Source organism: Numida meleagris, chromosome Z (genome assembly GCF_002078875.1).
Source record: "Numida meleagris isolate 19003 breed g44 Domestic line chromosome Z, NumMel1.0, whole genome shotgun sequence".
Lineage (NCBI taxonomy): Eukaryota > Metazoa > Chordata > Aves > Galliformes > Numididae > Numida > Numida meleagris.
In genome coordinates, this window is record NC_034438.1 from 23,703,412 (window position 1) to 23,717,943 (window position 14,532).

Here is a 14,532-nt window from a genome sequence, read left to right on the forward strand (position 1 = left end):
TCTCTCTTTCTTTCTCTCTCACTTTCTTCCTTCCTTCCTTCCTTCCTTCCTTCCTTCCTTCCTTTCTCTTTCTCTCTCTTTCTTTCTCTCTTTCTCTCTCTTTCTTTCTTTCTTTCCTTCTTCCTTTCTTCCTTTCTTCCTTTCTTCCTTCCTTTCTTCCTTTTTTAACAGACGGCTGGAAGTCTGTTTTGTACTGATGATCTTACATAAACAGTATTACATTAACACTGCACCAGCCTTTCAGCTGTGTGTATATTATAGAAAAAAACATCAAATGGTACCTCACTTTCAAATCAACATCAAAGTAGCTGTAAATGAAACAACATGAACAATGAAGTTTTATTAATGAATAAAAAAAGAAATACTGTGTAACATTAGTACTTCTTCTGTTACAAAAGACTCTTGCACTCTAGGCTGTACTTTTAAAATCCTGCCACTGTAAATGATACCTTGCTGCCAATATCAAAATGTGTGTTTTGATCCAAATATGAGGTCAGTTTAAAAGATTTCAAGCTTTGTTTTTAAGTGGTAGACCTTCAAAGTTCTTCCAAAAGCTATGCAAATTTCCTCATTGACTTGATACTACCTGTGCAACGGGCATCGTTTCAACTAACAGACAATTTTACAGAATATTACTTATTAACTTCCCATACTCTTTTTCCAATAATCTATTACTAAGGATAGGCTTGTTATACTGAAGAAAAGGCAACTAGAAATTCTAGTGACCTTCCACACATCTTTATGCAGATGTTATCTTTATCCTCAGATATGTCAAAGCACATTTAAAATTTTGTATAAAACAAGTCAGCCTGTTCCTAAAACCCACGTTTTTAGGAATAATGGAAATTATAGGAAATGTATTTCCCAAGCACATCCTCAGTTTAAATGTTGGTAGCTATCTCTTATGCTCTCTACTTTCAATCTCACTCCTACAGACCACAGATAGATTTCACTCTTTGACTCAGAAAAGCAAAAAATTTCTTATTCAGCTGGCCATAGTATTTTTGAAGCAAAACATGCAACATGCTCATTTGCTTCAAAGGCTCTTTCAGATAGAGTGCAGGAGCAAATCAGCCAAACAGCTTCTCATGCCTCCATGGTTTTTACAGGCCCTGGTGGATATGTGCCTGAATGTGAACACATGTGCAAGGAACCTCCAGTCTCGCAGTGTGTGCCCACTGCACCGTCCTGGCACTGGGCACCACTGAAAAGAGCCGGGCTCCATCCACTTTGCACCCTTCCTTTCAGGTACTTATAGACATTGATGAGATCCCCCAGAGCCTCTTCTCCAGGCCAAGCAGTCCCAGCTCTCTCAGCCTTGACTCACAGAAGAGATGCTCCAGTCCCTTCATCATCTCTGTGGACCTTTGTTGGACTCTCTCCAGTGTGCACAGGTCTCTCTTGTACAGGTGGCCCCGGACTGGACACAGCACTCCAGGTATGGCTATACCAGTGCTGGTCACCTTTAATCTGCTGGGAGTACTTTGCTGAGTACAGCCAAGAACCACTGAGAGTGGCTTGAATTATGACTTGGATTGCAACTACACTTCTCCACAACAGACATGCTGTGGAGTATACGATATCTCAGGTCCTACATTGAAGACAACACTATACAATTTTTATTTTATTCAAGATCCACGTATTTACAGATCTTGTAACAGCTAAGCATAGGTCATTATCAAACATAAGTATGTCAGATCAGACTGTCAAGAGCCACTGTAGAAAAGAAGATCTTGAACTTCCTTTCCATTATAGTCTATGCTGCGCCCTAGTACCACAGACTCAGCTGTCATATCCATGTTCCAGAGAGTAACAGCCTTTCTCTACTCAGCAGTCCTGCAAAAGGAGAATAGCCCAGCAGAAAAAGGCTAAGCTCAAAGAAAATGCAATTTTTTTCTGCTTGATTCAACAACTAATAGTAGTACCACTGGCAGTATTTTTTCTGAGAGGATATGATCTACATTAATTTCTTAAACAAAAAATATAATTCACTAAAAGAGATGAGAATTATTCACTAAAAGAGATGGAAGAAACATAGTACCTGCTTGTTGTTTTCATTAGTACAACGCAGCCTTTTGAGGGACACAAAGTGCCTGATCTTCCTAGCAACAGAAATAATCAATTGTTATCACATCAGATGGTAAAGAGAGAAGTGAAATGACACACTGCTATTTTTTAAATCTGAATTCTTGATGCTTTTATGAAACAAGATACCAAAACCAACACAAACAACTGGCTGAGCAATAAGCAGTACTGTAATAGTCATGTTTTTTTCCTAAGATACATGATTCTACTGCTGCTGCAAGAGTTCACTCACACATCTGGGAGCAGGATTTGGCAACATGTGCATCAAACACTGCAAAAGTGCAAGCATGTGCAAGTGTGCACACCAAATGAATCACATGGCTGCTGACCCTTCCAATGCCTGGTTAACAGTTTGGATACTCTGGAGTAACTTCATAGAGAAATGCATGGTAACATCAACCCAAACACCAATTTTCAGGTATCTATATAACAGCAACACTATCAATTGTTATGATTTCACTATTTTTTAGCCAGCAAAGGAAGACACCAAAGTGGATAAATCAGTACAGATCACGGCCTTCTTATTTTTGCTTATTTTTCCTACATTGCTTGAAGTCAGCAATGTTATCACCACCTTGCTCCTAAATACCTGGAAGTTCATGTCAAATGCATGGATAGGGAAAGCACAGAGAAGGACCAAAAAAAACCAAAAGCAACCGTGCTATGGACAAGTTAGTTACCCTCCTTGACCGATCACTGGTGTTATCTTCACATGTTGCTGGATACTGTCTCCTGATTTTCTTATTGCATAGCAAACCCCTTGCCATTCCTAAGAAAACATGCAAAACAAAGAGCATCTAATAATACTTAGCTTGCAGTCAAATATTCATTTATTATTGCCTAGTCCTTATGTAGTAAATAATTACATATTCTTTCATCTTTATATTTTTAAAAAGTGTAAAATCTAGTAATTCTCAGCACCACCTTTAGCAGATATGTGCTTATCTAAGGGCAGTATAAACTTTTTTCACATTTCTCTTGTGAGAGAGTACCCCCTATTTTCAAAAAGGTTTAGGAATCAGAGGAACAGAATTCGGATCAGATATAAACAACTCAAGAGAACAGAGTCTTGTGTTTTTAAACCCAGAGTTTAAAAAATAAAGCAGACTGGAAATGCAAATTAGATTTGCCCAAGCTTATTTTAGTTACTTACCTTTCCTTTTTTAATACATGCATTGATAGTGTCTGACAGATCCGCATGGTTTTTATCACTTTTTGGTAGTTCAGTAAGCTCCTTGCCAATGAGCTCTCCCTTGTGATACCCCATCATCTGCTCAAAGGCCGGATTAACATACTGTGAAACAAAAGAACTTTGGGATAAGAAGAACATACTTAGAAGATAATTACTCACATAAACCTATCAAAGTATTTCAGGGTACACACCTAAATCCAAAACCACACATCCCTGCAGTCTGTCACTTAAAATATTGTGCAAATGGTGAAACATTTTACTAACATAAGGAGTTGAACATAGAATGTGATATGGAAATTGTTAATAGAACACATAGAAAGAGAACAAACCCCTTTACTGTGCAGGATATCTATTTCTGCAATAGATTTCATGCTTGTTTTACTATAAGCAACTTTGCCTTACTGGAAATGACCATTTGAACAAAGTTACAAAAGGAGATGTCCTAAACATTCAGCAAGTGTCAACAGGCAGCATCCAGAAATGCTGAGAAATACAGCAACAAAAGCAAAACACTGAATTAGAAGAGACATTACCGAGCAAATATCTCTTTGGGGTTTCTCTCTTTGAATTCTACAAAATGATTGATTTTTTTCCCCATACCTGAATAACATGATCTTCACTGGTTATTTCTACAGCTTCTTGACAATGTTCTAACGCTGTAAATACTGCATTGCATGCCCTGAAATTAGCAAATGACTCACATTAGTTTTATTGTTAGAACATTTTGCTTATCGTAAACAGATTATTACATTGTACTTATCTATAGATTAATCACAAATTAGCATGCTGTTTTGACCAAACCAGGTAACCAGCACCATTGCAATTTTCTGAGAAACTTCATCTTTGGACACTCCTGTTGCTGAAATATTTTTCTGAGATCACATTGTAAAATTGCTCACAGGCAGTGTGTCACTTAACAGCATGTTGCCTTTTCCAAATAAACTCTATATAGTGGGAACTAACAATTAGTAAAAATAACAAATGGCTGTTTACCTTACAATAGAAAGTTTTGTGAACATTAAGGATAGGGAACACAAAAATCAGCACAAGATGTGTTAAGAATGCATATATGTAAAATATATCCCAGTATAAAACCTAATAAAATATGCCCTAATATATACATACATAAAATGTGTTGTGCCCATTTTACATATATATACACACACACATATATGTATAAATGTAAATTTTTCAATACAGCAAATGGGCCTCGATTATCAAAGAAGTTATAACGCTACACAGTTAGAGGAAATTATTTAAGCCACCACAAAATCCTAGTCAGAAAAATAACACTTTTTCCATCTTCAATTTATAATTCAGTGGCTTGACTTCCACACATTCTAATTTTAATTAAGGGCACAACTAATCTGCACTTTCCATTTTTTCCTGGGCTAACCTTGGCCTAATGCAGGAAAACAAAATCCTTGCCCTTTTATTATAGGGTTGATATTGCTTAAACTATAATCTACACAGAATGGGATTGACATTAATGTTATTTAATGCTAAATAATTATGTGCTAATTAACACAAGAAAGTAAATTATGGACACATAGTGCATACTGAAAGGAAGAACTCAGACAAATGTGCTGTGATAGATCTCAGTACTTTGTTTTGGCCTAAATACAGACCAATTATCTGCCACGGACGTCTCACTGCAGGGAGCATAAAATGCACCATGCATAAACATCGTTGTATACAGCTGTCAACTAGAAGAAACGTCTTGCTCACAGACCGCATAGTGGGGTGTGATTTAATACTGATGACCAGAAGTATTCTGTCTCTGTATTGAAGAATATAGGACATTGGTAGCTCTGCTCATCACGGAAGTAACTCAGAAACAAATTGGAAACAAAAGGAAATACACAGAAAGACATACACACACAACTATGTGGATGAAGTGTTGTATACTGAAGACAACAATACTGTTTCAGTTTATACAATAAAATGAGCTATTAGTATAATTATACAAGCAACAATCTCACAGTCCAAGTCTGCTCCATGGTGTGATTTTATGCTGCACAAAATTGCTGCATTATCTCAGTGACAGATTCTCATCCTGTACACCATCACTAACAAGTCACTAAGTAAGCTTTCTGCAAGAAAACACGGAGCACTGTTTGCACTATTCAGAACCTATTTTTTCATTTGATATGGCAACCAAGCTAGCAGAACTCTTTGGTAAATGCACACATCCCACAGATGTCCACCCAAACTTCAGAATAGAAGAAGCAAAAAATCTGCCTGAGAAACAGTGTACCCATCTGGAATAGGGAAGACAGTTCTGTTCACTGAAATGAGTTTAGATACTGGTTCCCTGGGCTGATCCAACATTCTCACAGAGTTTCTCTTCTATGCGAACAACTGGAAAACCCTAGGCTTTGTCCCATTTGTCCCTACTTTCTGAGAACATTATCTCTTTCCTGTCACATAGACAAAGATATATCAAAGACCAGAATCCCTGTGAGATAAACATACAGTGCAACATTTTTTTCCCCATTTCATTAAACCACAGACATGAAAACAAATTGTAACCAAATAGGGTTACCAAATCTAGTTGTGCTTAATTTTTCCTGGTAAATTCAATTAGAGCATCTGCTTCTTTGGGCAAAGGTAGGAAGAAGTCCTCTGTCACAGGGCATCAGCTTCTCTAAGTTACAAGTATGCCTGCTCAGAAAGTTTTATCTTTCAGAAGGCTATTTCAATCCCCTAGCTGTTAGCACAAAGCTTGATCCATCAAAAAATAATGTAGTATTAACTCCACTGGGTCTGCCTTGGGCAGTGGCAGTAACAAACCCCAGAATACCACAGCTGCGCTGCTGTGTTGCTGAAGTTTTCTGAAATAGTAGTGCACAGAGGTGATATAAATATACAGACAAACACACATGTAGATATATATGTGACGTTACTAATATACAAAACATGGGAGAACACAGAAAACATCTAATTTGCTATACATTCATATAATTAAAGGGAAGGAGGTTCACAGTTTACATAATTACAATTAAAAGAGTAAAAGCAAGCCAAATTACAAGTGGGTGGTAAATCACTGTTTCCACACATAATATAGAAGAGAGAACTGCCAGTAGCTGAAAAGCTTCTGAGGACTGACACTCTTTCCTCCAAATTTCAAGATTTTCTTTTTAGTGACAGTTTTAAATAAACTCGCAGAAAAATACAGCAGACAATATGAATCATGTTCCCCGTTTCTGAGTTGTAATTATCTGCATTCATAGTTGATATCATTTACGGAGAGATGCTTAAAGGCTACTGGCTCTGAATTCTTGAAGTTAGTTATTCCATGTGTTACAGCAGGTAATTTTCAATGAGAAGGACATAAATTTTATTACAAAAAGAAATAAAGGAAAACAAAACATACCACAAGAAGTCACTGACACACTGACATTTTAAAGAAACAAAAGGATAATTTCAATTCCTTTAAGCTTCAGTAAACACTGAGAGAGAGATGGAAATGCCAAAAAGCTACTACACACAGGGTAATAAACAATGAATGCTCTCAGCTAAGAAATTAAGGAAGTCATCTGCATATGTTTTTATGGTTTCTGGTAAGGATCTTACCTGGCACTCTGTCAGGCAACAAAGTGGAGTAGCGGCTAAACTGTCAGAAGAGTAATCCTCATGACAAAATCCAACAGCTGGAAAAAGTTTCCTTCTCATCTACAGTATGCTTGTTATTACAAAATCTGGTTTACTGGACTTAAACACAAGCTAGAGGCATTGCTTGTATGAACATAAACTGATGTTTGCTAATTTAATTCACAAGTCATATGTTTCACATTGTATTTACAACTGAACCACATCAGGTTCAGTTCTAAATAACTTCTTAAATTTCTGCTATTTTCCTGCTTAGCCTTGGAAAATACCTTTTAAGATTGTGAAAGCTTGAATTGTATTTTTTTTTTCTGAAAATTCTTCTATAATCATACTTTGCATACACAAACACATATTTGCTTGAACACAAGAGTTCCTTTGAGATAGGTTTGCAAATAGGATCTTAGAAAAATCTACTGCTTAAACAGCAACCCTGACCCAAGTAGAAGTGATAGCATTTTCTGCACAAGGAACTGGAACTCATTTATGGGAATCCAGAGAAACACACTTTTTCTGCACGACAACTTAAAGGTCTCTTTTTACATATTGTTGAATTGTAAAGATATTTACATGTAGGTGTCAGCACCTGCATTAAATATAAAATTAGTCACATTGAACTGATAATGTAATTACGTAACTATGTATTCCTTTTTATCTTAGTGAGATAATTAGACAATTTAATATTTCTCATTAAGTAAAAATCTGTGCTCTTGGTCTGACAAATCTGCCACAAACAGTGTGTGAAGAGCCAGCCCAAGACTGTGCTCAGCTCAAGCTGTCAGATATGAAATCTCACACATATAAGACAAGAATGACTTTGCGACATTTTCCTGTTATGTCAATTTGCATCCCATAAACCTTACTTACACACAAGTCAGCACTTGTAAAATGCTACTCTTCCAATTAAATGAGCAGAAGCTGTTCTGCAATATTTCTGCTAAAGGTTATCACTCTCATTGCAATACCAGTGATGGCTGCTGTAATATTGCCAAACTCAATGTGGGCATCTCAAGACATATGGGCACAGGCAAGCATCAGAATAAAGGACATGTACTGCATTTTGCATTAATGAAAATTGTCATTTAAACCACCAGTGAATTAAGCACATCAGCAAAGCCTTCTAAAGGTACCACTTACTAAAAATTTGTCCTGTTTTGCAACTGAACAAGGAACAAGGCTGTAGGAAATGGTTAGCATATGAAGTACATATGTCTGCAGTTGGGAATACAGACCAAACAGTCTTTATTTCTTATGCTTTCTTAACAATTCTACATACCGTAATTTGAACTGAGATCGCACTTCCCCATGTTCTATTTGAATCAGTTCATTGTAACAAGCAGTTATGCTGCTATTCTCCATGAATTGCTGGAAAACAAATGAAGAGTGAATGAAACAGACTGGAAGGTTTGTAATCTACTATTCCTGTTCTTGCACCTAAACCCTAACATTATAAAGAGATCTGGCAACAGGACAACAAAAAGCCAAGAAACTAGGGCCAGAACATTCTTCATATGAGGAATGGCTGGAAGAACTGGGACTGGTCAGACTAGAGAAGACAAGGCTCAGGAGAGACCTCATTAAGATAAATAAATACCCGAAGAGAGTGCTAAAAGGTCCAAGTCAGGCTCCCTTTAGTGGTGGCCAGTGTCAGGACAAGAGGCAGTGGGCACAAAATGGAGTACAAGAGGTTCCTCCCGACACTAACTTGACAGTGTCAGGATGATGGTTGGATTTGATGATTGTAAGAATCTTTTCCAACCTAAATGATTTTATGATTCTGCACTGTGTGGGTGGCTGAGCACTGGCACAAGTTGCCCAAAGAGACTGTGAGTCTCCTCATTGGAGATTTGCAAAAGCCACCTGGACATAACCCTGGGCAACCGTCTCTGGGTGTCCCTCCTTGGGCAGGGGTTGGAGCAGGTGGCCACAAAGTTCCCTGCCAACCTCAGATGTTCCAGGATTCTGTAGAAATAAAATTCTTTAACTGTGCCTTTTGTGTTAAGTAATCATCTATTCCATGGGAATGATTCTCTACTCACTATGACAATATTGATAGCTAAACACAAATCAAGTATAAAAATATGCTAAAACCACTACTGTGAGCTTTGCTACTTGGCGCTAGGCATTCAGGTAGAAATATATGATCAAAAAAAAAACCCAGTCTCAAATAAAATCAGTATCATTTGGATGGTTCACTAGCAATGGCTATGCCTTAATTCACAACAGGAATGGAATACCTTGAAGACATAAAATATCCTTGCTAAAAAATTAAAATAGAATTAATGACATTTGGCATTTCATCTGTTTTCAAATAAGTGTTACAGCTGAAACTCACAAGCTGTAGTAAGTTTAATTCATAAATAATGTCAGTGAGCTGTCACTTTTGAATTCAGAAGTGCAGAAAAGCAAAATTTGACAATTGTTAACAAGACTTTTATATGCTCCAGATGGAAAGAACGTGTTCTATTTGTTAGGCAGAAGCAGTTAGCAGAGAGGTATTGTGCTTGGTCCAGCTGCAATCAGAAACTTCACACTAATCACAAAAGTATTAGTACATTCTCTAACTTGAAGTTTACTGCTCACTAGTAACCCTTCCTGTGAGGACTTACTTAAATCAGCGATTTATAAATACATCTGTAGACTTTGTTTTTCACAGGAAATACTCTATGACGTCATTAGTTCCCAGAGTACAGCAGCATGCTGAGTCAAGAGCCAACAGTCAGATCTCTGAAGAATAAAGAGCGTTTTCTGAGGAATCTTTGCTTCTCTCCTTTATGAAAAATTGTGATTTGGGAATCAATGGCTTAAGCCCAAATTTAAAAATAACTTACCATGGATCTGTAACTTCACTCCTAATGTTATTGACAATTTCTATAACTGTCACTTTTCACAGCAGGAAAAAGACATTATGATTGACATATTTGTAGGTGCATCCCCCCACAAAATATTAATGGAGCTCTTGGGAATCTGATGTAAAAAACTGAGGTTCTGAATCTGATATAAAAATTGAGGTTTTGTCTACAAAATTCTAGAAAAAAGTAACAGACCAATTGGCTACAGCATCAGACTCTTTATTAATCAAGCTGGAGATGCACTTAAAAGACAGGTACCATCAAACAGAACAATTACAATCAGAGTTTTGTCAAGGGAAGGAGGAAGAAGAGGAACTAGTATGACAAATGCCAATACACTGAATAGTGATAATGCAAAATAAACTACTGGAAAACATGGACTACGAAATTAAAATTAGTGAAGATAAAGGTGTAATTTGAGCAGACATGATTTTCCAAAAATAAATTCTATTATGTTGCTGAGGAAAAGATCCTTGGAGGTACTGTCTCTCTACTTGGAGAAGGTGTTTATTAGGAGTTTTTGTATCTTTTTCTTAAAGATACATATAGGTGTTCATGGACTTAGGTCCTACAAATCCCTATCCAAGCAGAAATAATTCCTATGCCTTCTAATCTGTGAACACAGGATTTTTGACATCAGATATATTTTTAAAAGCTTGAAAATAATTCTACTAGGAAACTGTTAAATGATGCAAGCTCCATGATTTATTTGGGACAGCTAGGGAGAATTATTAGAGATTGCACACAGTCTTCTTTGTTCACCTGTCAGAGCAGCTGTCAGGTGCAAAAAGATCCAACTACTTTCACTTTTCTAGAAGAACGCATGACACTGTGATGTACGCACCTCAACAGCACAGTGTGTCCCACGCCTGCACTCAATACCTACTGCATCTGAATTTATAATCCAGCCCGCTAAATACAATGCATTGCATTTTTTTAATGGAACACGAGACTTCAGAAGAAATCAACACCACTTTGAGAAATATTATAACCTTTTTTTTTTTTTTTTTTTTTTTTTTGGTGTGAGAGAGCTATATTAAGAAAATGATAGCAATCTTGGGCTGACCCTTCTCTTAACTCCAGCTTTTCCAGCTGTCAGTACACCTCAGAAACCTTTAATGCCTCTGCCCTGCCAGAGCCTTTGCAAGAGAGGCAAGACCTATTACCTCTTTTTGGAGATGATCTGCAGTGGTAACTCAGGTGCATGTTCTGTTTTGCAGAGAAACTCAGGCTAAGTATGAATTAGCTCAGATACTGGACTCAGCATGAACAAACTAGGATGACATTCTGATTAGGATAATTCTTCTAACTATATATATTTAATCCCCCCTAACTACAGAGCCTACTGATGTGCTCCTATTGATTCAGTACATAACCTCTCTTACGAAGGGCTAGCTTTAATATTACAGATGCTTTACGATACATTACAAAACATTAATGACCACCCAAACAGAGGCTAGAAGATGGTAAGCAATTGAAGCTAGACTTTCAGAACTGAGAACCACTGCTCTCTGCTACAAAGCTGTTTTAAGAAACAGAAAAGAACAATTATCCTCTCTTCTGATTTCTTGCACAGGACATCTTATAATGTTCTGAAAAGAAAGGGTTTATGCCAATGTAATAATTCAATTCAAACCTCACTGAAAAAAAAAAAAAAAACATTTTCCTTTTTCAATTCAGCAGGAGCAGGACTAGGCTGTTACTCCTTTCAGAAAAGGTTCCTAGCAGTCTCATGCTCACAGACATGTCTAGATGACTAGGTGCACATTGGTTAGGGTGTCATGTCATTGTTGTTTAAATGCACTCTTAAACAAAATCCACTCACCATCTATCCAGACCACATGGATTTAATCATAGAATCATTAAGGTTGGAAAAGGTCTCTAAGATCATCCAGTACAACAATCCAACTACCACCAATTTTGCCCATTAAACCATATTCCTTAGTACTGTATCTACCTTAAAGACCTCCAGGGATGGTGACTCCATCATCCTCCTGGGCAGCCTGCTCCAGCACCTCACCACTATTTTTGTGAAGAAATTTTTCCTAATATCCAGCCTGAACCTCTGCTGGTGCAACTTGAGGCCCTCCTGCCCTACTGCTGTTACCTAAGAGAAGAGCCATGCCCCTGCTTATTCTGGAAGGACTACCTAGATCACAGATCCTCTTATTTCATATGCCTTTCCAGTACATTGCTGAAAACAAGAGTACCCTATCAACTGTGAGTACTGTCTCATAAATACATTTTTTACAGAAGCAAACATATAGTTTACATGAAGAATTCATTTAAATTTGAGGAAGTAGAAGCATCTGTAATTTACAAAGCAATCATAGTTACTATATTAAATACATAATATATGAAAGAAGACATACCCTATCAAAGCCTACATTAAGAAGGGGAAGAACAGAAGTCTCTTCTTGATCAGCAGATCTACAAAACAAAATGCTGGTCACACAATATGCAAGAACTAGATGGCATCAATTCAACAGTTACCTTAACATAATGCAATATGAATACTGTTGCATAAAATACACATGCAACAGTAATCAATCATGATATTACAGAAGTTGATCTTTTGAGTATCTGTCAAAGATGATACAGTCTTTTATAGATACTTGCAGCTATCACTATGGCAGAAAAATAATTTCTATAGCAAATTTGATGGGTATTACACAGAGGTCCTGCTTCTCTTCATAGACATACAAGGACGTTCCAATAAGTAAACAGATAGATAGATCAAAAAAAGGATATACTACGATATCCTACAAGAAAGAACCTAAAATCATGTTATTAAGTATAATGTAAAACAAGCTATAAATCTTGTTAAGCAGCAAACAACCTATTTTCTAACCTTGGCAGGAAAAGTTCTCCTGCCAACTCAGTTTGCAAATATTTTAATTGATCTAGGAAATTAACAGAATTAGAATAGATTTGGCGGAATGTAGAAGTATTAAGAATGATGGGAAACCTCTCTTTTTCTAAGGTATTTGATAAACAATGTATTTAAGACAATTAAAAATGTCAGTAAGAATTCCATCTGACGGCATAGAGTATGAATTATTCGATAAGGATTTCAGAACAATACAATGCCAAGTTTAGAACCATCAGAAATAAAGTTTACTCCATTACCTAGTTACCTAATAACCACTGCATGTTATCTGATCTAGTTATTTCCTTTACAACACAGTAAACAGCTTTCTATTCTTTCATTTTAGAAACAGATTTATAGGTGTCTTTTTTTCAGTATACAAGCCATTACATAACAATTCTCTGAAGTCAAGGTGATATATTAGTCTATATAAATGGAAGGTTACTGAATACTTAAGTAGACTACATACATCCCTTACCCATTTCAGGCAAAAAAATGACTAACATTAAACTTATTCTCTAAGTTTTTAAACTTATGTAAGTTTATATCTTATCTACAAGATACCTTCTGTTAATAGCTAACTATTTTATGTATCATTCTTACAGAGTAAAAAATATTTCACAAAACAGAGTAAAACATACGTGCATGGAACCACAGCAAGTATTACAGTGTGTTCTGATGGCTTTGTGGCACGAATAGACCTAAGAAAACAACATTTTCTCAGTTACACCACATGTTTTCTCCGTATTTCACGCAATGTATTCACAGACAATATAAACTAAAAACAGGCCTGAAAGAATCCACTGAATTCTGAAAATAGGACCAAGTGGGCAAAACTCATCTGTCCTCATTTAGACCTTCAATTTCTTTTGCTACCAGACTCCTCAGAATTTGCACAATACAGTGCAATACAGAGGCAACAGCTCCAAAAACTTTTCAAACCTAGCAAAGGTTTGCCCTGCTTACCTAGGTAAGGGCAGGGCAGGCTGCCCTGAATGCAGGGGCTGACAAGATGCAATGTGCATACAATGCATTCTCAGTATCCGTTAGTTAAACAGTTAATAAACAAGAATCTCCACCACCTTCTCCCATCTTCACAATTGTCCTTAGAGATATTGTAAAATTTTCTTTAAAGTGTACAAAGTACTCTTAGAGTACACTGGTAAGAAAAGAAGGTACAACAAATATACTTCTCTATAATGGACAATAACCACCATAATAAACAAAATTTCACCACTTCATGTTACTGAGAAACTGAAAAAAAATACAACCAAGAACACTCCATTTATCTTTCACTGACAAAGGATAATTTTTTTTCAAACATGTCACTCTCTCCTGAATGAAGAGTTGTCATATTTATGCGTACTTCTTTTAGAAGTATTTCCATAACCTCAAATACGCGAACTTTAAAATATTTAAAATAAAATGTCATAAACCACAGAAATTTCAGTTCATGCACGACTGATAAATGTAGCATGGTGCATGGTAAAACTGCATCCTGATTTTCCATTTCCACATGTGCACAAGAGTGATGTGAACTTTTGTTAAGAGCTCTCACAGACGAGTGCCTGATATAGTGGACAAACAATAGCATTAGTTTCAAGCCTTGCGGCTTAAAACCTTACTGTAGCACTAACTCAGGAAAGGAGATTCAGGGAGAAGCGGATACAGAAAGCACAGAGTGATTTCACAACAGCTGTGGCTTATGCTCTGAATAATGCTCATGATCTGAAGAGAGAATTCTACAGGTCAAACGTCACCCTGGCCATAAGCTTATTTTTCAAATTGTACTTCTCTTAGAGAGGTAAGAAAACCTCTTGGCCTCAATCTCCAAATTTCCATTTTGCTATAGTTTCGTGCATTTCTTTTTCTCTCTTTGTTTTTTTTTTTTTTTTTTTTTTTTTTGTTTTTGGTTTTTTTTTTGA

General features: G+C 36.6%; 1 protein-coding gene across 4 annotated transcripts in view; it reads right to left on the minus strand.

Moving 5' to 3' along the window:
* The window catches only part of PDE8B (phosphodiesterase 8B), an 83,566-nt gene that overhangs the window by 25,335 nt on the left and 43,699 nt on the right, over positions 1-14,532 (minus strand). For all 4 annotated transcript variants that reach the window (XM_021379407.1, XM_021379406.1, XM_021379405.1 and 1 more), the window contains 7 exons: positions 13,249-13,308; positions 12,111-12,168; positions 8,163-8,251; positions 3,878-3,956; positions 3,239-3,379; positions 2,766-2,854; positions 2,042-2,102 (listed from right to left, as the gene is read on the minus strand). In XM_021379407.1, coding sequence (XP_021235082.1) covers positions 2,042-2,102; positions 2,766-2,854; positions 3,239-3,379; positions 3,878-3,956; positions 8,163-8,251; positions 12,111-12,168; positions 13,249-13,308 — 577 coding nt within the window. The remainder of the gene's footprint in view (positions 1-2,041; positions 2,103-2,765; positions 2,855-3,238; positions 3,380-3,877; positions 3,957-8,162; positions 8,252-12,110; positions 12,169-13,248; positions 13,309-14,532) is intronic.